At 42.8% G+C, this 26,135-nt stretch overlaps 2 protein-coding genes across 2 annotated transcripts in view; one reads left to right on the forward strand and one right to left on the reverse strand.

Annotated features, from left to right (window-relative positions):
• The first annotated feature begins 67 nt into the window (after nucleotides 1-67).
• Nucleotides 68-12,256, forward strand: LOC119396680 (metal regulatory transcription factor 1). The gene is made up of 8 exons (XM_037663981.2): nucleotides 68-351; nucleotides 2,152-2,372; nucleotides 3,743-3,893; nucleotides 5,055-5,186; nucleotides 6,233-6,306; nucleotides 6,883-6,989; nucleotides 7,593-7,803; nucleotides 9,914-12,256. Exons 1-8 carry the CDS (start codon nucleotides 146-148, stop codon nucleotides 10,366-10,368), a joined length of 1,557 nt encoding a protein of 518 aa, XP_037519909.1. The 5' UTR covers nucleotides 68-145; the 3' UTR covers nucleotides 10,369-12,256.
• A 4,515-nt stretch (nucleotides 12,257-16,771) lies between these two features.
• Nucleotides 16,772-26,135, reverse strand: part of LOC119396681 (centrosomal protein of 97 kDa) — a 140,121-nt gene continuing 130,757 nt past the window's right edge. The window contains exons 15-18 of the mRNA XM_037663982.2: nucleotides 25,043-25,389; nucleotides 23,703-23,778; nucleotides 21,676-22,152; nucleotides 16,772-21,294 (exon numbers count right to left, since the gene is read on the reverse strand). Coding sequence (XP_037519910.1) covers nucleotides 21,208-21,294; nucleotides 21,676-22,152; nucleotides 23,703-23,778; nucleotides 25,043-25,389 — 987 coding nt within the window. The 3' untranslated portion in view covers nucleotides 16,772-21,207. The remainder of the gene's footprint in view (nucleotides 21,295-21,675; nucleotides 22,153-23,702; nucleotides 23,779-25,042; nucleotides 25,390-26,135) is intronic.

Raw genomic sequence — 26,135 nt, forward strand, 5'->3', positions numbered from 1 at the left:
TCAGTTCCTTCGAAACCGAAACAAGAACTAGGTAGAGGCCGCGCCGGTCGCGAGCGGTGGTGTATTTTTAGTGAATCTAGCGAAGAAACCTTCATGTCCGCTGGTGCTCGACGGTGTTCGCGAAGTGGGGGCTATTTGCCAAAAAATGGAAGATGATACGTCGTCGTCGGGTCCCACAGCTAGAACTGTGGCCTTCAACGAGTATCTGTACGACAGCCTGGACAATACTACTTTCGGACAGCAGATATTCTCGACGAAAGACGGCATTTTTGACGACTCCGGCGACGGCCAAACCGCTGCCGAGGACCTGGGAATCTTCTGTGAAGAAGACCACGAGAACGAAAATGCGGGGTGAGCCACGAATCTGGGCTGCTGCCCTACGCCGTGACGATGTCGAAGGACGTGCGATGCCTGGGGGCATTGGTGAACGTAGTGTCGATTGTGTGGTAACTTTCCTCTTGGAAGTAGAGTGTTTTTACCCTAACATGGTTATCATCGGTCACGAAAGTTGTGTGTTTTCCTCGGGCGATTTTGGCTCGCGCGTATTTGTTTCTGAGCGTCACGTAGTCCCTAGAGATATGTCACATAACAGGCTCGAATAAGCAGCCGCGGCACGATTCTCGAGCCCGATAACCCGGACGTCGCTGATCCGCTTGAATGTCCCGGCATTTGTCTAGCGGTAATGCGTTCCGTCTCGGATATGCCCACTTGAAAGGCTAATCTCAGGAACGTCGGGACTGCCGCCCGGAAACCAGACCGTGAAACTTGACTACTGTGGCGAACGATTGTTTCGCGCAGGGCGAATGTGACTTTTTTTTTTTTTTTCCGTTTTGACTTGCCGCTACGAAACGAAAGACGATACCGCTTAGCGAGTGCGACGCGGACGTCACACACCGAAAGCGGAATGCACACTCGTCCTTGAACTTGCAGAATTTCGTGGAAAATGTTTATCATCGGAGGTGTTTCAGATACTGTAGCTCAATGCGATCAGCTGTCTCGCAGTGCGGTCACCCTCGCCTGTTTGAAAAACGACTTGGCAGTGCGCCTAGTTATGCAAGAGTCGGCCTTCGTCAGTGAATTTTTACCCGCCTCCGAGGAAAGCGAAGAAAATAGTTTCAGCGCCACAACGGAGTTGGGCGCAAAAGGATTTGACAGATGCTCTAGGCGCCCATATACGCGCTCCTGGATCATGTTTCACTCAGCTCATTGATTACTGTTGGAATCACTGTGCTAGTTTAGCTTTTGCTACAACTTTGTTGCCCTCTATGCGAGATTAAAACCTTGTTTGACGTTTGGTGCTGATCTAACAAGAACTTCAGTGTTGCAAATGAGCCTTGTTGCATGTGATGAAACACACAAGCTTGCCGCAACTATGTAGATTTTACCTGGGCACATAAACATTACTGATGAGTCAGTACAGTAACCGTCATTTGCATCTCGTGCTGGTTCATATAGCAGCGAGAACTTGCGCTTGAAGCCACATTAATGTGTGATGTGTTTTTGAAACTTTCACTTTATAAAGGAATAAACTTAATCTTGTGCACTGATAATATCAGATTTAATATATTGCAAGACATTTTGTATATGAAACTATGTTTCGTTACTTAGAGATACTTTGTGACACGTGTTCTATTGTAGTTATTGCCCTCTACAGAAGCGCGATATATTGTCATTCTACATAACAAATTGCTGTTACAAATGCTCTTGGCATTTAATCATTAAAATAACTAGCTGCACCTTTACGGAATGTTGAAGATGCATTACTCAACTTCTGCGAAAAAAAACAACAACAATCGAACCTTGTCTTGTTTCTTTCGTAGTGCACTTGTAAAGCATTTCTGAAAAATGGCGATACGACATCACTAGCTTGTGAGCATATGCGCAGAAAAAGCCAGCCGTTGTTCTTCTAAACTCACTCCACTCAGTAACTGCACGAGCTTTTAAAACCACAACGAAAGCTGTGTTGTGGATAAAGAAATTCTGCTTGTACTAGAATGTAACCTGTCGGAAGCGGTAACCAGTGGTAGGCACTTTTTGTTGTGTTGTTGCAGTGATGAAGAGGTCTGTTGGAGGAGGAGTATTCATGCATTTCATTTCCTCGATCCCAGAAGGTTCACCTCCTCTTGTCTTGCATGTCTGGCTGATTTGCAGGTACATACAGCACACAATATCGGCTGACCAGATCTGCATGCAGATCAACCCAGGCAACAGCCCGATGCCAAAGAACCCAACCCATGCCACGCTGACTATCCAAAGCCTGAACCAAGAGACTCGAAAACGTGAAATCAAACGCTTCCGGTGCAACTACGAGGGCTGCAAGCGCACCTACAGCACTGCAGGCAACCTTAAAACGCACCAGAAAACTCATACTGGTATGTTCTGGCTTGCTAATGATGATTCGTTCTTACTCTGGTCCTGTGGTGTCAGATGCATGCCTGGAAAATACGTCTTACGATATGCACATTACCAGGAAAGATTTTATAAAGTCTGCAGAAAGTTTCACTTTCAAAGAATGAAGTTTGAAGTATTGTACAGGTGGGTTAGTTACTGTTGATATACAGAATGTGTTGTCAGCATTGTCAATGAGGTTATGCACTGAAAAAGACAGCTTTGTATTGCCGGAAAAAAAAAAGTCATGCATGGCGCCTCACAAACAGTTTGATGCAGCTGTTGTTGCACACTCAGGTTTCATAAGACAAATTTATGAGAAGTCTTTCAACTCAGACTAATAGGGAGCATTATCATCTTGATATGTACTGTGTAAATCTGGTTTTTTAAAATTGCTTTGATTACCTATTTCTTAACTCTTTAAGTTGCATGCAGTGTTCAAATGGAGGCTTGTTCTTTTGTTTGTTGCATGGATTGTGCACCAGTTGATGGAAACTGCGGTGTGAGATTCAGTAGCAAAGAGGTATGCAATAGGGGAAAGGCATTTTGCACCGCAGATTCAGTTGAATTGCGCATAGACTGTAAACACTTTTCGTGTTGGGTTGTAATTTCTCTATCTCTCTTTTTTGGCTGTGTAAAATTGGTGCTTGCAGAAAAGGAGAGGATGCTTTCTGGTGACCACGCCATTGGCAACTTTGTGTGCGAGGCTCTTACATATTTATCAGCTTTGTTTATTCCGCAAGCCTCATATGTAGCATGAGTTGGACCTCCCACGTCCCTGCACTTGTTGAATGAGGAGGTCTTTTTGATCACATCCTTGGGAGATTTACTGTCCCGTAAAGGGGCACTAAAGTAAAACAGTAAATAGGTTTAGACTGCTAAATTATATTCTAAAATCTCTAGTGTTGTTAATTTCACCACCATAGGTTTATTAATAGATAAGAAAATCGATGTCAGAAGTTTCACTTAAATTTCCCACTGAAAGCTCCACTGGTGATGTCACGGATTTCAAAGTGCTTTTGTATTTTGACTGCATTAGCTCAACCAAATTACCTGAAACTTGGTATGTTAGGTGTCTGGCTCCCTCAGAAGACAATTTACTTGATTTTTTTTCATATGGTGGTTTTGGGACGTTAAACCCCAGATATTATTACAATTTACTTGATTTTTACAAAATTTATGCTGTTGCGGTGTTTCGTGCGGGAGCTTCAAGGTTGTGTTGCCACCCACGTTTTCTTTTTGTGCATTTTCTTGCTTACCAAGCGTCTTCTCGCAGCAGGCAAGGTGTTTTTGGTATCATGAAAAAGTAATTAGCTGTGCAGCCAAAAAACTTGCATTGTTGTCTCTCTAACAGGGGAGTACACGTTCGTGTGCACGCAAGAAGGTTGTGGCAAGGCATTTCTCACCTCGTATCGTCTCAAGATCCACTTCCGGGTACACACAAATGAACGGCCATATGAATGCCACATCTCTGGCTGTGAAAAGACCTTCAACACACTCTACAGGTGATGAGGGGATGGCATCCTCCTTTTTTACTAATTTTGATTATGGTTTGGGTTGGTTCGTTAGCAGTGTGAAAAGTGATGAACAAGCTGCATTTAGAAATGCAGGGTTAATCCTCTGGATAGAAGTGTGCTCATAAAAACCAGATAATATCGCTATTGCCTCATAATTCATCTTTGCCTCGTACGTCAAAGGAGTGAAACAGGCTTCCCAGTGACATTGTTACTATTTATAATAACCACATGTTCTGTGTTGCATTAGCCAACATTGTATGATAGGATGTTTGATTAGGCTCACATTGTATAATCAGATTCTGTGATGTATTAGCTAACATTATATTATACGAGCTTTATTTGTATTAACTATACCGACTGCTTCTTGTTGAGTTATTTTTCTGTAAAAACCCACTCTCCCTTGTAATGCCATTTGGCCTTGAGGGTAAGATAAATAAACAAATAAGAAATAAAAGAGCTGTTGCTTTTATATCACAATAACATTGTTTGCATTTCAAGTAGAGGGCTTTAGAGGATTTTGATGCACTGAGGATGCTTAGTGTGCCTAAATACACAGAAAATGAGAAACAGCATGAACCACAGGACAGAGACGATCCAAGTGCTGTATCTGCGATTCTGCGAACCACCAAAACTTGACCAAGTAGAGCTTCTGAGCTTGGTAAGGAACACTGCTGCACGAGCGACTGTTGAAGATAACAGCGCTTGGTCTGTCTCTGTCCTGTTGTCCTGTAGTTTGCGCCGTTTCTCGTTTTCTATGAACATGTACCAACCGGCCCAAATAAGCACTCTAGTGCCTAAATATGTCTATGTATTTGTTAATTTCCCAAACATCGCTGCTTCAGTGGCCAGGAATCAAACCTTGTAACAATGACGACAGCTATGCCACTGCAAGAGCTAGTAACGCCTATTTCTGATGTGCCACTGCTTGATAAAAGTAAAAGTATTTTCGTACAAATTTCAAAATTTTTTTCACAAGTCCTCCTAGCTGTTTTCTTTATGGCAGGCTGATCTGGCCATGGCTAGACGGTACGATATCTCTTCTGGTGGCTATAGGAGGTGGCACAAACACAGAAGGCTTATCGTTGTCAGCGTCAGCATGGTGCGGCATTCTACGACAAATGTAGCAATGCTGTTTTTCTTCCGTGGCAGGCTGAAGGCCCACCAGCGGATCCATACGGGAGAGACGTTTAACTGTGGCCAGGACGGCTGTGTGAAAATCTTCACCACCCTGAGCGACCTCAAGAAACATACTCGCACTCACACCGGTGAAAAGCCTTACAGGTGACTGTTTCCTCTGCTTTTCCTTATCATCCGGGACCATTGACCTTTGTCTGACATTTTGAACATATTTTATGGAAACACGCACGTCGTGTGCGCAATACTGCAACAGACATCTTTGGCAAACATGGCAGCACTAAGTGCTGTAGGTAAACCACGAATGAATAGAAAAAAAAAGAATGGTGTGTTTCATTCCGGGCATTCACAATCCATCCTATGCCTTTTGTGAAGCCGACAGTAGGGCCCCTTATTTTACATAATTCTAATAGAAGTTGGCAGAAAGTTGGTCAGCGAGAGAAAATACCACCATCACAAGATCTGAAAGCCTGTTGTGAGAAGGCTTGCTCATTGTATACCTCTGATTTTATGGTGCAAGGGCCAGTGATAGCCAAAGTCTGCTAAGCTTGCATTCGATTGACATTGTACTGGAGGATAATCAGGGGCATGCAATAAAAAAACAACCCATAGCTTTTGCTGGCTTGCATGGAATGAAGAGCATCCAATGAATAGGAAATCATGCCTTGTGGGAGGGTTGGCAAAGAAGAGCAACAAACTGCGTAGTCCTTCTGCTTCTTTACCATCATTGGTAACAGAAGCCTATTTGGGCTCGCTGCAGTATTAAGGCATATCTCGGTGGTCTTCAATTAGCACTCCTGTTAATAGTTCATTGTATGGCAGTAACCTTGCTATTACAGCATCATCTAAAAAAAACTCTTGCAGCTTTATCTTTACTGTAAGCTGGTATGCAGCTGTCTCTGTATAACAAATTTTCAAGCTCCAAGTGCTTCAGGGGATGCTTTAAAGAATGCAGTGAAGTCACGTTAGTTTGATCTTTTGTAACTGGAGATTCCTGTATGGGGGATTAACTGCAGTTGAAGTAATCCAGAGTTGCATAAGTTATGATTGAAATCGGAATCGATAGCTGCAGTTTGGTGAGGGGATCATCGATGGAGCAGCAGCCATTGTTACATCACTCTTTCAAACAGTAGATGCATACGTGTGTGTTCTGGCATAATGAGTAACAAGTGTACTCCTTATCTCTTCCCAAGGTGCGACACAGATGGGTGTGGGAAGTCATTTGCAGCTAGTCATCACCTGAAAACCCACATTAGGACCCACACAGGTGCGCTCATATTTTGGCAGATTACGTTGTGTATTTCAGTATATCGGTGTGTGCTCAACGATCCAGCTTAGTTGCTTTTTGTTGCTTTGTGATGACACTGCTGCGTTAGCAAGAAGGACGATGTATAGAAATCATGAGTAAACTACTCTGGCTTTTGATCCGTCATCACGCAACACATTGTTTACAACAAATAAAGGCCTGGTGCATCCCTTATGGCTCGCCATTATTAAGTTATGGCTGCATTTAAGCAAACGCAAAATAAGTAATGGTTGATAAATAATAGCTGTGGCCTATATCTTTGGGTAATCAAGGTCCTCAAGTTAGCATAGTTCTTTCGTGTGATGCCGTATAAGCATGTTTTTGTCCCAACAAATTCGCTGCATTTTCGTTTGCACCACGGTGCAGCAAACTGCCGAAGAGCAGATCAGAAGCCACTGTAATAATGTCCACTAGCTACGTGCTTGACTTCATGTTCATTGGTGTAACAGCGTTATCCCAGCTTGATCGCACTAACGAGCGAAGGATACATAGAACAGTGCAGTGAGTAAGATACTAACTTGTGCACTTGCTTCTCAGGAGAGAGGCCCTACCTCTGCACACAAGATGGGTGTCTGAAGACGTTCACAACTCAGTACAGCCTAAAGACTCATGTGGCAAGGCATGACAGGATACAGGGTGACGAGGTCAGTAATTTTCTTGTCTCTGCAGCACTATCCTTGATGCAGTGTCCAAGCAATGGTACAGGTGCATATTCAGTTTTGTAATGCAGTCAAACCCACGTGTAGCCAAGTATTGTATATATCAGACAGCTGGAAAACATCTTCAATATACTTTAAATATATAAAATACTTTATATATCGAATTACCTATACATCAATTTTTTTTTTCTTGTGATACCCGCCACAATGGTCTAGTGGTTATGGTGCTCGACTGCTGACCCAAAGGTCGTGGGATCAAATCCTGGCTGCGGCAGCCATATTTTTGATGGAGGCGGAAATGTTTCAGGCCCATGTACATAGATTTAGGTGCACGTTAAAGGACCCCATGTGGTTGAAATTTCCGGAGCCCTCCACTTTGTTGTCCCTCATAGTCATATGGTTGTTTTGGGACGTTAAACCTCCACAATTATTGAACTTTTTTGTGATCCCCTTCAGGTTTGATACACATTCGGGCTCAGCCGTATACATATTTCTAAATTACACTTCCACATTGCAAAGTAGAATATATGCAAATTATAATAATAGTACTATCATTGTCACTTCACTGTCACATCTTACCACATGCAGGATCAGGTAGTGACGTTTCACCTTGACGGCTTGGACGTTGACCTCGACGACCCCTTGGAAGGATCTGTCGACTGTGACGTGGATGAGGGTACGGCCCACATGCTTCTCAACACCATGGTGGGTACAACAGCAGCCGAGCAAAGTCCTGGCAGCACTGGGCTAGTCAGTGTTCCCATTCAGGAAGTTGACGGAAGCAGCTCAGCACTTCGAGGTAATCACTGTGGCTTTTTCTTACATGCTGCCCAAGGCAACACAACACAACCTTGATGATTCTGTGCAGTTGTAATCTGTGTGAGACAATAATGCGAGTGTGTAAAATGGTACACCATGTTCAGTAATTTTGCTGTTCGTGTGCTGGAAGTAAACTTCGTTAAGAAGACCCTTCAGCATGAAGAGCATAGCAAATCCTAGTGATTAAGGTTGTGAATCACATCTGCAGTAATGATTGTTTGAACAAAGTGCTCTCTTCCATATGCTGCTAGAGCTTACATATTTACCTGCCTGCCCACATAGTTCTGGAGCTATGGAGTTTCATTATGAAAGTACCAGAATGAAATCTTTCATGCATGCCTGCATGCCCTGTAAGCTGAGCCTTTCTGACGGACTGAGCATGATGAGCAGACTACCATTAAAACCAAATACGTTGGGCTTGAAGGGAACTGCAAATTATAAGTGTCAGTAATTCTATATGAAATACAAGGTTAGCTCTTTTTTACTAGTGTGCTTCACTGCATTGCGCTACTGTGATGCAGTGTTGTTAACTAATGCAATTCTGTCATTATAAGAAAAGAGAACCTGCCGGCGGCATTGTCTTTTCATCCACTTTACCTTCTTTGCATTTATATCGTAATTACTACAGTACAGGTAAAACAATACAATTAACGGCCCATATGCCTTCCTTGGCTTCATTATCTGATGGTTTTTAGTAAGGTTGTATATCTACAAAGAAACGAGCCCTTAAAAATTCTCTTCTGTCTGTCATTATAGAGTGCGAGTAAGACGCACCATCCATACTTAGATTCATCCACCTTGCTCATTTTTTCTCCATGGCATGCAATTCCTTTCAGGTTGAATGCCTTTACTTAAAGTACCTGCCAAAGTTGTCGACACGAATACCGTATACTCTCGTGCATAGGCAGCACTATTTTCGCGATTTTGACGAAGCGTGGCCATCTCGCGAGACCGAAACTTTTGGTTCAATTTTCCCCCAGCTAAGAGTATGAAATCAGCGTGAAATCCATTTTAATTGATCCTCCATGCCTGCCCACCACCACAAAAGCAAATTTTATCCCTTTCATAATAGAAGTTTATTGATTCACTTATGCATGCCGCACACTTTGCTATTAATTATTGCACTCTACTGCTACTTGTGCTCTGTTTGTGAGAACATTTATGGACTATGTCATCTTTGGTGCCATCCATGGCGATTATTGTTCGTATGCAGTGCATGAGAATCGGCCGATACGTGCCGAGTGTCAGTTCACTGAATTTGATTACTTTGTTGGATTTAAGGGGGGACACTGCTCTTAAAATTTTTTTCTCATTTCTTTATCAATTTTGATGGTACTTTGTGAGTTTATGTATATTTGTGTGCTGATTTCAATCTGCAATTACTTTTCTGGTATATTGTGTAGTTTACATTTCATGTGCATTTGGGAGGATGATTTTTTTTTAACAGAGAGAGTTACAAAGTAAATCAGCATGTCACAATAACCTATGATCAGAACTGAGTGCACTGCAACAAAAATGGATGTTCTAAGCCCATTAGAACAAAAGTTACGGTATGTTGAACACTCACGAGTGCATCAATTTCAAGTTGGGGCTTCCTTCATGAATGTTCAACATACCATAACTTTTGTTCTAATGGGCTTAGAACATCCATTTTTGTTGCATTGCACTCAGTTCTGATTACAGGTTATTGTTATATGGTGATTTACTTTGTAACTCTCTCTGTTAAAAAAAAATCTTCCTCCCCAAAAGGCACATGAAATAGTTTGTATTTTAAAAACTACCAGTTATACTAGAAAAATAATTGCATATTTGAAATCAGCACACAAATATACATAAACTCACTAAGTATCATCAAAATCGATCAAGAAATGAGAAAAAAATTTTAAGAGCAGTGTCCCCCCCCCCCCATAAACATTTTTTAAACAAATCTGTGAAAAGTAGGACCGCCAAGTTGGAGGCGCAGCCCTTGCACAGGTCTGCACGGTATTTCCAATGACTCAAGTAATGGCGTGGCCATTAAGGAAAGCATACTTGCAGAGGTGAGGTGTGGTGCAGTGTTCAATATATATTCCCTTTTCAACTCTGTGCAGCCTATGCCATGATACCCCTGGACATTGTGAGTGGTGCGTCGGGACAAAATGATGTGTCACCCAAGGTTGCGCAAGTGCTGCTGCCACGGACATTCACCGTCGACTTGGCGCCGCAAGTCGTCAAGCCGGAAGCAACGGTGGCAGCTGGCGACATGACATCGGACGTGGAAGTTGTGTTGCCAGCGGTGGTGCCCACTGCTGTGTCACCGGAATCGGTTCATGTGGACGATCTTGACATCCTGGGCATCTCCGCGTCACAGGCCGACATATGCAACTGCCCAGACAAACAAGCATGTGAAACTGGGGAGTGCAGAAACTGCCCCAGCAAAGTGGTCAGCATCTGTTGTTCCTCGGACATTCTCGCCGACACTCAAGGGGAAGACGGTATGGGTGTGCCTGGCAGTGCTGCCGAAGGTTTGACGGAGCGGGCCGGCCATCGGGCTTGCTGCTTATAACACCGGCTTTTTTTTTGTTTGTGCTACTGGTTCCGGGACTTAAAGAGACAAAAGATAGCAACTCTGGCAGTGAACATGTTTGCAGGAGCATTTGCCTTGCCTTGCTGGGCAGACAAACCCAAAGGAGCTAGTTGGGTTGCCTGAGCTGTACAGCACCAGTTCAGTTCACCGGCACCCTGCCAATTTTCATATAATGTTGGTTGATTCAAAGTAGAGTAAGGATAATGCTTTGGTGGCTTTTTTTTTATTGTGCCTGATGGTAGCGTCAGTTGCTCTCTCCAGCTATTGTGAAAGCTTGGTTCTGGTGCCTTCTTTGTGGAAGCCTAGACAAGTACCTGCAACGAGTTGTGGGTACTACGAATACCTTTCGGTATTGTGATAGAATGTTCCCTTCCTAGGGTCAACCCTTTGGTACCTACTCCTGTTTAGAACGTGCGCGTTTCGACAGACATGATCATTAGCGAGCCGAAACGCTTTTACTTTGAGCAGGCACCCGTTAGGAAGCACTGGTGGGGTGCAAGTTCAAGACTCGTAGGTTTTCTACTATCTCCGATTGAGGCTTGTTGTGTAACTGTCTTGGCTTGGGCTAAGACTATGTGCCCCCTCCATCCATTTAGACGGCACAACTAGTTCGGGGCATCCGTTAATTGAGCACTGGCTTAATGAAATAAAAATCTTGTGTGCTCAATGTGCTTACGATAGGGAATGATGAACTTATGACTTATGCTCAAATAGGCTCGTTTTTAAAAGACTAATGGATAGCGCTGTTATTAACACTTCTTGTCGTTTATTCTATACTTGCGACTGAGTTCTTTTGTGGTGCTGATGGCTGAGAGAGACTAGTTCTTGGCATAGTCACTTGTTTTGTGGGTATAATGTAGCTTGAGTGTGTCGGGCTTTGGAGGTGCTGACTAACAGATTAGTAGGCTTTTGGCTTGAGAGTTACTGCCAGAAATGGATCGAGATGCAGCTCCTCACATGCAGTTTTGTATTAGGTTGGAGACTGCTTCTTCAGTAAGTAAGGTGCATTAAGTGCACAGCTCTCTGGGCATTAAGTTTTTCTTTTTGTCCCTTCAGTTTTTTTTTTATTACTGCTCTAACTATCTGAAGGGAATGTTGAAAGCTTGTTGAGCAAGTGGAGGCTGCACATCCAGCATGCTGTTTTCTACCTGTGAAATTTATTTGAATTACCTTTTAGATGTGTCGTCTATGCCTGCAAAGCTCTTTTGCTTGCAAACCTTATACTGTTCTTAATGCTTTCGGCTTCGTCACGAACCTGCCCAAATCCTGAGGACACATTTTACAGTGGGCTATGCTTGCACACATTTTCTCTTTCCCTCTCCCCCCTCCCTTCTTTAAAACTTTTGTGGGAGAAAGTTTTAAATCACCGAAAAAAAAATGCAGGCTTAACAACATTTTAAGAAACAGCATTGATATCTGCATTGAATAGCATTGATATCAGCTTGAAACAGCATGCCGGAAGATGTGTCACTGCCGAACGCTTTACAGTTTATCATGCAACGCGAGATATTTCACAGAAAGTAGGCATCGTAGAGCAGTAGTCGATATCATTCCGAAGATTGTTTGTTTCTAAAGCGCTATGTATACAGAGTATTGCAAAGTATATATAAAGCCACACATAATGCTATTGAAAGAGAAAAGTACTTGAATATGACTTCATGTGATGACTGCACCTATTGTGAATTTTCAAAAGTGTAGCTAGCTGAGCAGTGCTCTCGAGCAGTGTGCAGTGTCAGTGTCCTAGTACGTTCCGCTGTGATAGTGGCTGGGGTCCCTTGATTTGTAAGCTGCTCGGTATCGTTAATCAAGTCGCTAAATCTTCGACTATCAAGTGCTTGTGTTGAGAGGCCTTAGTCACTTATTTTTTCTGGAGATTGTTTTCAAGATGCTGGTACAACATAAAAAAATATGCAGCGTCGTGTGCTTTAACACTTTTCAGTTGTTTGACATATTGATTGCGTCTTCTCGCTTTGGATCTCGAGATGTACATTGTGGCTGCTTACACAAGCTCTGGCACAGAGTGTCATTATTATTGTAGATTGCTTAAATGATGCGAAGATGTATTATACTGAAGTAATGTGTTTGTAAGCTTTTCAGTTAGTGTTATTTCAGTTAGTTGAATTGTCAAGATTTCTACAATCAAGACACCATGTGCATTAAGGAACCTTAGAAGATGCATGCAATTGGCTGTGGTATGCACTGAATTGAGTTTCTTGAAGTGAACGTTAGAGGGAGACACACGGCTGGTGTCTCAGAAGGACTCTCCCCACAACCTGGATTTGTCTCCTTCTTTTTAGAGCTTTAAGTATCCTTGCTGCTTTATAGAATATTTTTTTAAGCTAGCTTCTTCCTGCAGATTTGTCACTTGTGAGTGGACATCATTAAGGTGCTTTGCCAATGTATTTTACTGTTATCTGGACATTACAGAGAAGCAGACCTCGTTATAAATATGGAGAAAGAATTATCTATTCCATGGTGATTGCTGCATCATATATTCGGTGACACGTGCGTTAGAGATATTGCTTATTTATTTTGGTTCAAATCATGTGATAACAAAATATTGCGAGCTTTAAGTTGAACAACATTAGTAAAAAAGAACAAAAGCCTTTGGCACCCTATACAAAGGCTGAAAATACTAGATAATTGCTGGGGTTTAACATCCAAAAACCATCACACGATTATGAGGGATGCCGTAGTGGAGGGCTGCGGAAATTTCAACCACCTGGGGTTCTTTAATGTGCACTCAAATCTAAGTACACAGGCCTCCAGCATTTTTGTCTGCATCGAAAATGCAGCCGCCGCAGCCGGGATTCAATCCCGTGACCTTTAGGGTTAGCAGTTGAGCACCACAACCACTAGACCAGCGTGGCGGGTGCTTAAAAGAGAGATGTGAAAATGAATGGCGGGTGTGACACCGCCTTGAATTTCATGCACCACCTCGCGGCAACCCCGTGGATTTTGATGACGCTTGATGCGGCTTACTTTGTCATAACTACAGGTAGACCACATCATATTCTAAAATAGCCAAAGACTGAACTTATAAAGTATTGAAAACTAGTATTATAACTGTGCCACAGCCGTTTATACATAAATTATTCTGAAGGTTACGGTCGTCGCACGTGCATAGCAAAGCGGTGCTAGGATCCCAGCACAAGAAGAAAAAGAGATTGGTTTCAGTTTTTTTTTTCCGTCTGATAATCTATCTTTTTATCATAAAATAGACAAAGATATAGTTTAGAAAGAATATCTTAATTTTTAATCATGGGAGGACAATAAAAGAGAACAATGAAAGAGCTGTAGTTTTTTTTTTAGATGAAACTGTTCAGAAACATTTATGTTATAGAAAATCTTTATAAATTCATCGTACCCGCTGTAATTCATTGATTGTATAGCCACATTTCCTCCTTCTAGTGGTATCGGTATGAAACCTTTGAGGGAAAAGCAAGCTGCCGTATGTTACTTTAACAATGCTCATTAGCACAACATATGCTGCGTTGCACCTAACTACAGTTTGAGGAAACCAAAGCCATATGGCCAAAGAAAGCATGTGAATGACAAAAATCCTTGGAATACGTTTTCAATGCCTCCATTTCAGTGCGCGACAAAACAGTAACATATCTACTGCTCGCAGCAGCCACATAAACTGAGAGGTCAATATTTTCAGCATATGTGCACATCATGAAGTGACACTAAAGGCAAATATTGGGCAATGCTTGGTTGTTCGATTACACATTTGGGAAACCAACTGGGTGGCTTTCTTTGGCAGACTATCTTTGTACGGCTGAACCGATGTAAAGATCGGTTTCCGTGCTATTTGCTCCAATTTGAGACGCTCCATTTTTTGACTCGGTGATAAAATGAGAACTGTTAGATACTATATTGAGAAATGGGAAGCAAGCAGTGTGTTTGTGTGGGGAAATAAAATTGATGGGCTAGAGTTAATGAGTGTCAAGGGAAGGGAAGTGTTATAGAGGACTGCAAATAATTGGGTGTTGAAGAAATTCAAAAGCTTGCAGATGCAAGATTGTGATTAGGGTGATTGTAGATCGCCCATGGAGGCCTTCATCCTGCAGTAAACATAAATGTGCTGATTCTTGAATAAAGGACTTGTTAATAATGACACAGAGACTAACACAGAACGCAAAAATCTTGTCACGGGGAGGTGAAAAGACCTTCAAAAAGACTTTTGTGCCCTTGTCTTAAGTTCTTGCACAAACATCAATTTCTAGCAAGTTCAGCATACTGCAAAACTGAAACCTGCCGTATAATGTTGGCAGAAAGTTTGGTGCCTCATTTATGCCTTAATAAGGTATTTTCTTTCAACAAAAACAATGCAGACGGAGATAGGAAAGAGGTAATACATTAGTGTAGCCTTATTTAAAACTTTCCCTACAGTGTACTTTGAGGGACAGGTTGATGCCATCAATGAAGGTACAGTAACAAATTAGTACAATTTATTCAAATTTTTCAGAGCACTTTACGCAATTTTTGATTGTGCGAGTGTATAACAATTCGTGTGGTCTTTTTTAGCCTAGAGAAGGTAACAGCCTTCACAGGAGGATGGATATAAGAGAAGCAGTGCCCGCCCCAACTTGTGAATGACATATCAGTGCCATTTTTGTTCAACACCTATTACGCTATCTTCACTTTCTTGGTGATGGCATTATCTCATGGCGCAAAGAGAGAAGCATGTGGTACTGTGTGCAGGCTTAATATTTGCCTTTAGTTTCTCATTAAAGAACAGTGCACGATGCTACACCTGCGACATCCTGCCCAAATCTCCACGCAGCAGCTATGCACTTTGGATCATTATATTACGCGTTTTATCATGCTTGATAGAACTGCTGATGCAATATGTACATAAAGAGTGTGCCATAGTGGCACCACATCCACAGATGGCCTTTTTTAAATGTTTGCATGTTGTTTACTGTTCTATGTGATTGAGTGATGTTGGAGCACTTTATGAAAAGAAAACCTACGTGGGATGAAATAAACCTGAAAGGCTCTACGAATTTTAGATGCTGCGTTTGTCTTGAAACTGAAAACAGAAATGGAGGGCAGAGTTGGGGCTCTTTTCCAAGGGATATTCGCATATTTCTTCCATTTGAAGAATAGCTGGCAAATTGCCCTTCGAATGAGAAAATGTAGTAAATCAGTTAATGCTACTCATTTGGATTACGTTCTTTTCCCTTTCTTAAAGATTCCCGCATCTTGCAGATTGTTGCAGACCAGTCTGGCCACATTCAGTGCCCCTTTACTTTGACCCACTGATTAATTTGGCTTTGCTCCGCTATCTGGTCACCTCGATGGAGCGGCTGATTTGAAAAAGCATTAGTCCTGGCTTCCATCCACAGATAAGAACAAATTTTTCGTCCTCTGTTAAGCCCCTGAAGAAACATGTTGAATTTCTTTTGCAGCTTTGGGTGCATAAAATTTTCCACTTTCACGAAAAAGATTATGTACATGGGTTACTGTTTCTTTAAGAATCAACAATTATGACCACCTGTAGATTGTTCCTGGATCTTCACGAACATGTGGCACAATAGTTTGAATAAGTGTAGAGAAAGGTACATGTATGATGTCAGTTTGTTGCAGTTGTCAAGCTGAACAATCTTATCTTATGTGTACCCCTGGATTCTCAGACTTCACTAGGTGTGCAAGGAAGCACAACCTTTTGAATGAAGTAGATAGCACACTTAAGTGACACATATCAGTAATTGCTGCAAAGGCAGGTTGCTTGAGAATCATGTCATCCCTCCAGTGCCTTTGAGAAGACAAACACCTGTTAACTTTTGCTAAGGCTTTGCTAATGTGCATGAAAGTCCATATCTGCTTATGACTGAGCGATGAAATACTGTCTTCTGAAGCAGTGCTTATGTTCCAAAGATCAACGAAGTGAGGGAAATGTTCTCTCCATCAAAACAGATTGAAAAGCTCTGAAAGTTTGTCCGCACCTAGGAACAGCTATAGTTGTTTGTGTCGTGGCTTGGAAACTTGTGGCAGTGACTGTACCTTGGCAAATTGAGGGCCACCAAGTACTTTCAGACATGCAAAAAGTAACAATAGAAATAATAATTGTTGGGGTTTAGCATCCCAAAACCACGATATGATAATGAGGGACACCACAGTGGAGGGCTCTGGAAATTTCGACCACCTGCGATTCTTTAATGTGCACATAAATGTAAGTACACGGGCCTCAAGCATTATTGCCTCCATCGAAAATGTGGCCACTCCAGCCGGGATTCTATCCCACGACCTTCGGGTCAACAGTTGAGCACCATAACCACTAGACCACCGTGGCAGGTGCAAAAAGTAACAGTCCTACAGCCGTGGCGAAGGTGTAAGGATATACCCCCCCCCCCCCCCCACAATTGATGGGATTTTGTCAACATCAGAGGAAACTTGTTGAGTGTGTTAAATGTGGCTGCAAGAAGAAAGAAAAAAATAAGAAAAACACAAAGAAGATGAGCGCTCTGCGAACTGAATATTGACGTTCACAGAAGCCCCACCTTTTTATCACACAGTGACAACAGTGCTAGCAGAGCATGATTTCTTATATTGATAGCAATCCAGCTTCAGAGGCATCACTTTCAGTACAGTTTCATTGGATAAGCCAACATATGAGATCCCCCTCACTCCAATGAGATGCGATGCTTAATGTTGCATCACACACAAAAGAAAGTATCCCTGAAAGTGATCAGCCAAGATTATAGTGCAGTTGACACAGTAACACATGCTAAAGGAAATTGTCATTGGAATGGCCGAAAGCAGAAGTCGCACACCACTGTGAAGTAAACATGTATTTATCATGGCTAGGTGTTAAAACAAATCAGTGCATTTACAGCTTCTGGGCTATTGTAAAGCCAACACATCTCTTTATGTCATGCTTTATAATTGTGAAAGATTAATTTGCAGGATGTTAAGCTTAAAATGTTTTGTTCACATTGGGGAGCTGCGCACCAGAAGTGCTACAGGATTCATTATTCGTTTGCTCAAGCATCAGTGCTGGAACAATTTGAATGACCAATTCGATTAAACCTGGGTCTTGGCCACAACACCTGGAAGAGCATTGCAAGGGAGTTTCTGACTAGAATGCTCTGCAAAATATACCTTTCAACTGCAGCAACACACTACAAATCAGCACAAGACATTTACGCAAAAGCACACGCATATTGGCACCCTTCATACATACTACAAATTAATGTGAAAACTGCTTTTACATCTGCTTGGTGAAGAGGGAGGAGTGTTGCTAGGTAGTACAGACAAAAGCAATAACAAACTACAGTAAAACCTTTCCGTAATGATATTGGAGGAGGTATGCATTTGCTCTTGTTACAACTGTTACTTCTCTACGTAGCTTTACATGTTTGCAACCACAGAGCTTTCAATAGGATCTACATTCATTACATTCGTTATTACTTCGCTACATTCCCTTTTCATTACAAGGTTTTACAGTGGTCGCAGCATCTCTGCACTCAGGTCAACCACATTAGCATGCTATGTTCTAACTGGCCACAACATGTCTACTGGATGGAATGCCTGCTAACTACAATGAACAGTAAAGCAAGAATAAACACGCACATGGCTACACAGTGCAGATACTATAACTACTTGGTCATCCCCTCTAGCAGTGGCCTTCGCAGGCTTCGTCTTTGATGAAGCCCCTGTGAGCTGTTCCTCGTGTCATAACTGGCAGGCACAAAGTTAAGACACAGGAATGGAACTCTATTATCATAGCACATTGGACACTCGACCGTGTTATAAAGTTGCTTGCACGTTAAATGCCTTTGAACACAAGGTAATGCAAGTACTGCTCTCATTGTAACTGTCATCCCTTATGCTAGATGTCTGCTACAGTGTGCCAATGATAAAGCTAACACTTGGTTAGTCCTTCTCTACTACGCAGTCTTCTCGCGTTCGACAGAAAAAAACACATCTCATCCGCCTTCTGCTGCATTCAAGATTGGTTGAGCCGACTTCAAAGGACATTGAATCAGACTAAAATTATGTTGTGCACGTCTTTGCAACAGTGCAGGCCAGCCAGATACAGTATGTCTGAGTGGAACAGCTTCAAGCCTGTTAAACATGCTTGCCCTTGCAGTGTATGTATCCAAAGTATTTGCAGCATGTTGCAGATACTTCAAGCAACAATATGCACATCTGTATATATTACTTTCATACACACTGCATTTCGATGCATAAACAATGTTGGCAGATAGACAAAAACAGCCGCTCTTGCATTGCGAGTGTATTGTATGCACAAACTGGTGCTGTATATTAAATATCTTTGAGCTCTTCTCGTATTCTTGCTGTGCACAAGCCTTCTATGCCAGAATCACTACTACATGGCCACTGGTCCCAGCACTTTTGGATGCAATGACATCAAGCACTCATTATCTCCAAATATTATGAAACAACTAGCATGCTGTACAGCAGCAATTTGACACTTGTAGTTATGAACGAATTTGTGGATTTTGCTCCATGCTCCAGTCTGACTGGACTTGTGCTCGAATGGAATACAAAAGAGGTCAAAACACATGAAGGACTGATCCCGAATGAAATTTCCCTTCGTTCGAGATATTTTGCCTTGTCGAAGAACTGCGAAGGTATGAGCATAGTTTCTCATTGCGCTGTGGACACAAGCTGTACAGTGGAGCTCCAGTTATACTGACCGTCAAGAATTTGCAAGATCAATGATGAAGTTCTGGTCATGTGTAGGAGGAAACAGGTGAAAAAGAGAAGCGCTAATTGAAAATGGGAGCAATAAGGGCTGGTTCGTGGCTTTGCGATGGAAAAATGTTAAATAATAATTGCTGGGGTTTTACGTCATAAAACCACGATATGATTATCAGGGGCACCGTAGTGGAGGGCTCTGGAGTTTTGGCCATCTGGTGTTCTTTAACGTGCACCTAAATCTAGGTACATGGGCCTCTAGCATTTCACCTCCATAGAAATGCGGCTGCCATGGCCGGGATTTGATCACAAAACCTTTGGTTCAGCAATCGAGCACCATAACCACTAGACCACTGTGGCGGATTGAAAAATGTTTAATGTGTAGTCAGTGTGCGAACTTAAATATTGTTCAATGTGTGCACAAAGCAGCTTAAAAAATGCTTTCCTTTGACTCGTCAACATCAGAATATAGGAGAAAGCTCTTGCTTGTACTACATAAGTATAGAACAAGACCATGCAGTGCTGAAAGTCTCTCAAAACTGGTACATTCAGCATCGAAATAAGCAGATATCTTGTACGAATGCCTTGACGCATGTAGACTTGCACAGTCTTCAGTAGAACCAAAATGCATCAACTTTGGGGTTCAACCTCAAAGCACACATGTGCAGTGACGAGAGGCCAACGCGATGCGAGTTGAGCTAGGGCCAGAGCACTTTGTACCCCGAGATAAGAGGCACCGAGAAAAAAACATTTGAAACAGTAACACTTACCGCATGAAACAAATTTCTCATTTTATTACATCACAATCTCGCATAATGACCCCTGTTAATTTCTGTACTGCATATCTCTAAAAATGCTCATGGCAGCAGACAGCAGTAACTGCCTGGATGTATAACTTGGGGCTCCACTGTAACTGCTTTGCAGCAAGGTTTGTGTGTACAAAAAAACAGATGAAGATGCCTCGCTATTCATTATCCACGAACAGTTTATCTCTTGTGAATAAACTTTAGAGCATGTACATCACTACCTATCTTAATTTTTCAAAATCATCCGATCTGTAACTCATGCACCAATGACAAGGTGAAGATACCCAAGAACATGAAAAACAACCAAAAGATGTACTGAACACTGCTTACCGGCTGGCGTTAACAACACAGACAGTACAACTACAGCAAGACACACACAACTCTGAGCAAAAATGAACAAGCTGCATAAAATGGCAGATAAAATTAGAAATGGCCAATGCCTCAACAGAACCAAGAAAAAGAAAAGTTGAAAACAGAACCTTCCCTGCACAACATCTCCCGAATTGCAAACGCATGTGACAAATGCTACCGGATGATAATGCAGTGAACTTTGCAAAAACATGGAGTGCCGAAATCCACACGTGGTTAGTCGGTCTGGCAGTGCAAATGCTAGCTCCACTTTGTTAACTGCAGAATACCAGCAGCTCCAAAAATAAGAAAAATTGGTTCAACAAATGCAAACTTTTAATTATGTAAGGAAAATGCTATGGTCAAACCTCAATGTAATGAACACCGATATAATGGATAACTCATAGCCAGGCGATTTGGGACATAAAATAAGTTATATTGGACATAAATTATACAATGTTTATTGTCGACATTAGCACTTAATGAATACATGCTTACAAAAAGTATAAAACTTAACAGGTATTTTCGTGTTAGAGTTGACTGCATTGTAACGAGGTTTTACCGTAATTTAAAATCTAACAGCACAGAACACAGAAACGTTAAATTCATTTTTCTTTTCGCACCGTTGCACGGTAGCACAGATGACGCCGATCAAGAAAGCCTCGAGGGCGTGTCCTGTCGAGCACTGCCAAATTACGCCAACTTTCCTCGTGCAGTGAACGACCGTATGAAAAAATGCCAAAGCACCAAGTTACAAAGCCTTGTATGATACAGTGAGGTAAAATTCATTTGTGTACAGTAATTACAGTGAAAATAAATATTTGATGCAGTGGCTTGAGTAGAAAACATAAGAATTCTTCCTTTTTTTTTTTTCCTTCTTCGGCCTTCCAATGCAAAAATCTCAAAACTCGAGCGGTAAAAGAAAGCGCAGCTGTGCAAGTGTCGTAGAACAGTGCTAGCAGCAAAGTAACCTCCGAATGCGCTGCCTTCTTCATGGCTTGGCAAATGTGGCGCCCAAGTGCTCCAGGCTGCTGTCTGGGATGGCCAACTTCATTATGACTGCTTCCAACCTTGCCAGCTGTTGAAAATGAGCATATAATAAAATACCACTTTTAAAATCTCCTTTGATCCGTGTACAGCCTATCACACATGCTCATTGTGCATGCTCCAATTAGATTTTAATTTATTGTGTATCAATTAGAATTTGACTAATTACTTAAATTTCAATGAAATACAACGCCATTTCTCTACAGCTTGCAGTTGTGAAGGGCTTTCCTGCATGCGTGTATATCCTGCCATAATTTTTAAACGCATGTTTCATGCCATATGCAAGGGTTGCCTAAGAACTAATGTATTTAAGCATGCATGTTGTGTACATGCACAGCATTGTGATACTGTGTTTACAAACAGTTATAACATGTCACTGTTATTAGTATACATGCTTTCACTGATAGCTCACCCTGTCATTAACTTCAGTCAGACAGGCAGCCTCCAAGTTTGCCGGTGTTTGTCGTTTAGGGTCCGATTCCGCTTCAGTCTTGCTCGAACGCACTTCGGCCTCCGAGAAGCTGGCACAAGACGTGTCATCCGCGCTCGTAGCGTCCCCCGACACTTGCTCGTGGCTCGAATGGTGGCTAGACTCCGGCTTCCTCTCCGGCTTTGGCTGTTCCGCACACCCAGACGCGTCTCCTTGGCCAGTAAGCTTTCCGGCATCCTTCTCGGGGTCCTTTGGTGCGGCATCTTTCGCGGGTGAGTGGCTCGTAGCGGATGACGTAGTGGATGCGCTGTTGCCAACGGTCGCCTCGGATGACGACGACTCCGAATGTGGCTCGTTGTGGATGGGCTTGAAAACGTTGCCATAATGCTGTGCCAGCTGCTGCTGGAGCAGCAGATGTTGCTGGAACACTTTCGCGATGTGTGTTTCTAGCTGTTCCATCTGGTTGTGCAGAAAAAGAAAAATGATGATGTCACTGTGCGTGAAGTGAACTTATGAGGGATGCACCATTTCCATGAGTGGACTTACTACTGTGTAAGAAAGATCGAAAAAGAAAGGAAAAAACAAAGAAAAGAAAAGATCCCTGGTGGACATGATAAATTTTAAAAGCGGATTCAGAGTAATTGAGTGACTCTGTCAATGGGAACTTTGCCATAGAGCAATGCCTCCACTACACTCGCATGATATTCATAAAGCAATTTCCCCTGCTCTGCAGAGTGAACTCAGCCCATTAGGTGCTCTCAACATATCGCTGGTGCACATGGCAATCACTACTGATCGCCCACAGGAGGAACCCTTTTGCTCCGAGAAAACAAGAAATAATCCCCAAGTGCACCAAATCTGTCACAGGAATTCGTGGAAACATTTGGCATCTTGCACTGAAGAATAAATTGATAATCACAATCTGACGAAAAATGGTTGGCATCAATAAACGTTACATGTGTGATATGTTCACCACATTCGAAGCAGTGTGTAAAAGGCGCAGTTAAAGACTTTCTTGGCGCGGCTAGACGACACTGTGGGTTCACTGGCCAACATTAAACCTGCTGTATATCTGCACAACTTTTGCACTGAAAGAGTAAATGTCTCGTTAGTATCGTTGCCATGACAACATGCCCCCTGGTTGAGACCGTGTACTTGCCTTTTTTTGTTTAAAGTCCTGTCGACTTATTCCATCCCATATCTTTCCCCATACGCTTCCACATGCGGTATCAAATTGTCATTATTTTTAAAGCATGATTGTCGACACAGCGTACATGATACAAGAATGCTGCTTCTGGCTGCCTCCAATTGGTGTAGTCAAATAGAGGAAAGACTCCATGCGCTCATGGAAAGACGCATTGAGAGACTCCAGAATTTCATGGAGACTGACAGAATGAACACATAACCTATACTATGTTTCACACATCAGGTACAACACTGTGGAAGCTATGCAACAAGTTTAGTCAACAAAATGTGTGATCACGCGCATCTCACGCTTGGCTTTCGTCGTTGTAAACACTCGTGCAAGCCGAGTGGGAGCCCCCATGTGAGGTGCACGATGGGCTGAAAATGAAACACCAAAAAGCGAAAACAAAGAGACGCTAAGCAGTCCAGGACAACTTATTCACAACCGTATAACGGGGTTTGTTTATTTCTGAGGCACAAAGCATCTTCATTCATAACTCAGCCTAAAGAAAAAAAGAAATACTATGGGTGGTAAAACCAGTGGACTATTTCTTTGTGTAAATGCACCTACTGCAAGAAATCTCACTAGCCTCCACAGCATTGCACCTGATGTATGAAATTCGGTATAACAGGCCATCGGATTACGTTTTCGTGGTTGTACATAGAAGAAAAAAGGAGAGGCTCACTTCTGTACGTGCGAGAGTTACAACAATGTGAGGCAGATGGACAATGACACCAGAGACAAATGGATGAAACCAGATTGGAGAGGACACTTCTTGAGAAAAATTTCTCTTAAAATTCACAAGCATGCCCTGTTGGCTTACATGCTTGAGCAGCCTGTCCAGAGCCTCCTTGTTTGCATTCCGGCATTTCCTCTCTTCTTCTATTTCTTTCTGCTGCCTGCAAAAAATGCAAAAGAAAGGCATCTGTCAGTGCTTGCCTATTTATCTTTCACATATTGAATAAGCAAAGACGCAACAAATGTGCCTGCATATTTCCTTTTGTTGCAACACTGATAACCCTCCATGTAGAGTACTTGAAGATTTGTTTCAATAAGATTCAGAAGGTAGGTTTCTTTTTGGTGGTTGACTTTTTTTTCGTGCTCAGCCATTGCATTGCGCTGCCTCTTCGCTCGACATGTCTAAGATCGCACGATGAGCTCCAGAAATAGGCACATGGGAAGATAGGGCACACGTATGAAACCACCAGCCATCTCGGCTCATGTGGTCTTTGCGCCCGTTGCAGATCACCTGCAAGATGTGGCGTGCGGAGAGCTAGCGCAATCGCTACAGCTGGCATGGCCAGAGCGTGTGCGAAACACACGCTCACCTCCTCCCCCAACCCCATCCTTTCTCTCACATCCTCAGCATACTGCGTGCGAGACACGATAGGATCTTATCGCACTTTTTATAGAACGCCATCGAAATGGTGCAAAAGATTCAATAACAGGACACTGAAGAGAAAAGCAAGTTTTCTTGTATTGCCAAATTAATCTTTCACAATACCAAAATCCCCACTCTTACTGCGAGAAGATGCTTGGCAAGCGAGAAAATGTGCAAAAAGGAAATGCCAGGTGGCGATGCCACGTTGAAATTCCCACACCAGTCGCCATGAAGTCAGGGATTTTGATGGTGTCTACCGGGGCCTGCGTAGTTGCTACGTAGTACATCGTCATCTGAGGGGGCCAGAGACTGAACACACCAAGTCTCAATGAATTTCATTGAGCCAATGTCGCGAAAATACGAAAAATACACTTTGAAATCTGTAACGTCACGTGCGGAGATTTCAACGCAGAATTTAAAAATGAAAGTGACCTTAATTTTTTCGTCTATTAATAAGCCTACGATGGTGAAATTAACGACAGTGTTTTCAGAGTACAATTTATCAATCTAAACTGATTCTCTGTTTCACTTTAGGGTCCCTTCAAAAGCCGTGATGTCAGAGCGATGTACTGGTATTGGGATTTAGGCGTGAAATAAGAAAGGACGTTATTTCCTGGATGCAGTAATCAACATCTCACTGTGAAATTTCCGCATATCTCGCAAGGCTAGATCCGCCCGCAACCTACAACGTCCTCCTCCTTCTCCTCCTACTTTGTGCTTACTCTCCATCTAAGATGTAAATGACTAGACGTATGACGGCACTGAAGGCATCAGTGCAGTACCTGAGCAACGCCTTTTCAGTGGCCGCCATCTTGGTCTGGACATCCAGCACGCACTCCTCGAGCCGACGCAACCGCACCTCCTGACAGGCATTCCGCACACGGCTCATGTGGTTGCGGGTGCGATACCCTCGCCAAAGAGCCTGGATTCGCACGGCCGCCCGGTCGAGCACCTCGAGGCCCACAGCCTGGCTGCGCTGCTTCAGCAGGGGGTCGCTCTCCACCAGGGACAACACGTCTATGTTGTTGTTGTTGTTATTGTTGTTGACGACGTTCAGGTTGCCTTGAGTGGTTGGCATATAGGCAGGCCCATTGCAGTACTTCGGAGATGTCCTGGTCGGAGCCTTGTGCTGCGCGTGCGGACACATAGAGTGCTTGTATAGGCTATTTTATGCATTACGAGCAATTGAAGGAACATGGGATTTCTTAAAGAAACAAGGGAAAAAAAAGAAAGATTCAGCCAGTTCCACGCCGTGAAAATCGTCACAGTGCAACTGTAAGCCCGAAAGTGCATGCGAGGGTAGATTTCGAGCATTATCATTAATTATCATTGTCATCATTGAGCCTCACCATCTCGAGCATCATTATCATAATATTGAGCATCAGTATCATCATTTAGCATATTCATTATTAGCAATTTTGAGCATCATCATCATTTCGTTTTATTTTCATTATTCAACCCCCCCCTCCTGGTCACGTGACCTGCGTGAGGCCGGACGGCGCAGGCTCCACTTTGAACGGCACCACTATTGAAACGAAATCATGTGTAAAATGCTACCGCAGCGTCTTACCTCGTATTTCGCGCCATTTTGCTCTCCACATTTCGCATGTGTGACTACTGCCAGAGCCAGGGTCGTCAGCGATCAGCGCTTGCATGCCCGCAGCTGCCATCATTTGTTATTCTCTCTTAATGTAATACTAACATTACTGCTCCAAAAAGAGTAGTCATTTTCTTTCAAAAGAGATGGAACCATGCTCGTGCCAGTGGTCACTTCGCTTTCCCACCCCTTTGCTACACTATATTATACAAGGCTATGCTATGCTCTGCTAGCATGCCTGGATAGCCGAGTGGTTAGGACGCTCACCTTCGTATCAA

The sequence above is a fragment of the Rhipicephalus sanguineus genome, chromosome 6 (genome assembly GCF_013339695.2).
Source record: "Rhipicephalus sanguineus isolate Rsan-2018 chromosome 6, BIME_Rsan_1.4, whole genome shotgun sequence".
NCBI classification, from domain to species: Eukaryota; Metazoa; Arthropoda; class Arachnida; order Ixodida; family Ixodidae; genus Rhipicephalus; species Rhipicephalus sanguineus.

Coding starts and splice junctions, on each gene's coding strand:
- LOC119396680 (XM_037663981.2), top strand. CDS start 146: ATGGAAGATGATACGTCGTCGTCGGGTCCCACAGCTAGAACTGTGGCC. Junction 3,894..5,054: donor ACCTTCAACACACTCTACAG/GTGATGAGGGGA, acceptor CTTCCGTGGCAG/GCTGAAGGCCCACCAGCGGA. Junction 6,307..6,882: donor CCACATTAGGACCCACACAG/GTGCGCTCATAT, acceptor CTTGCTTCTCAG/GAGAGAGGCCCTACCTCTGC.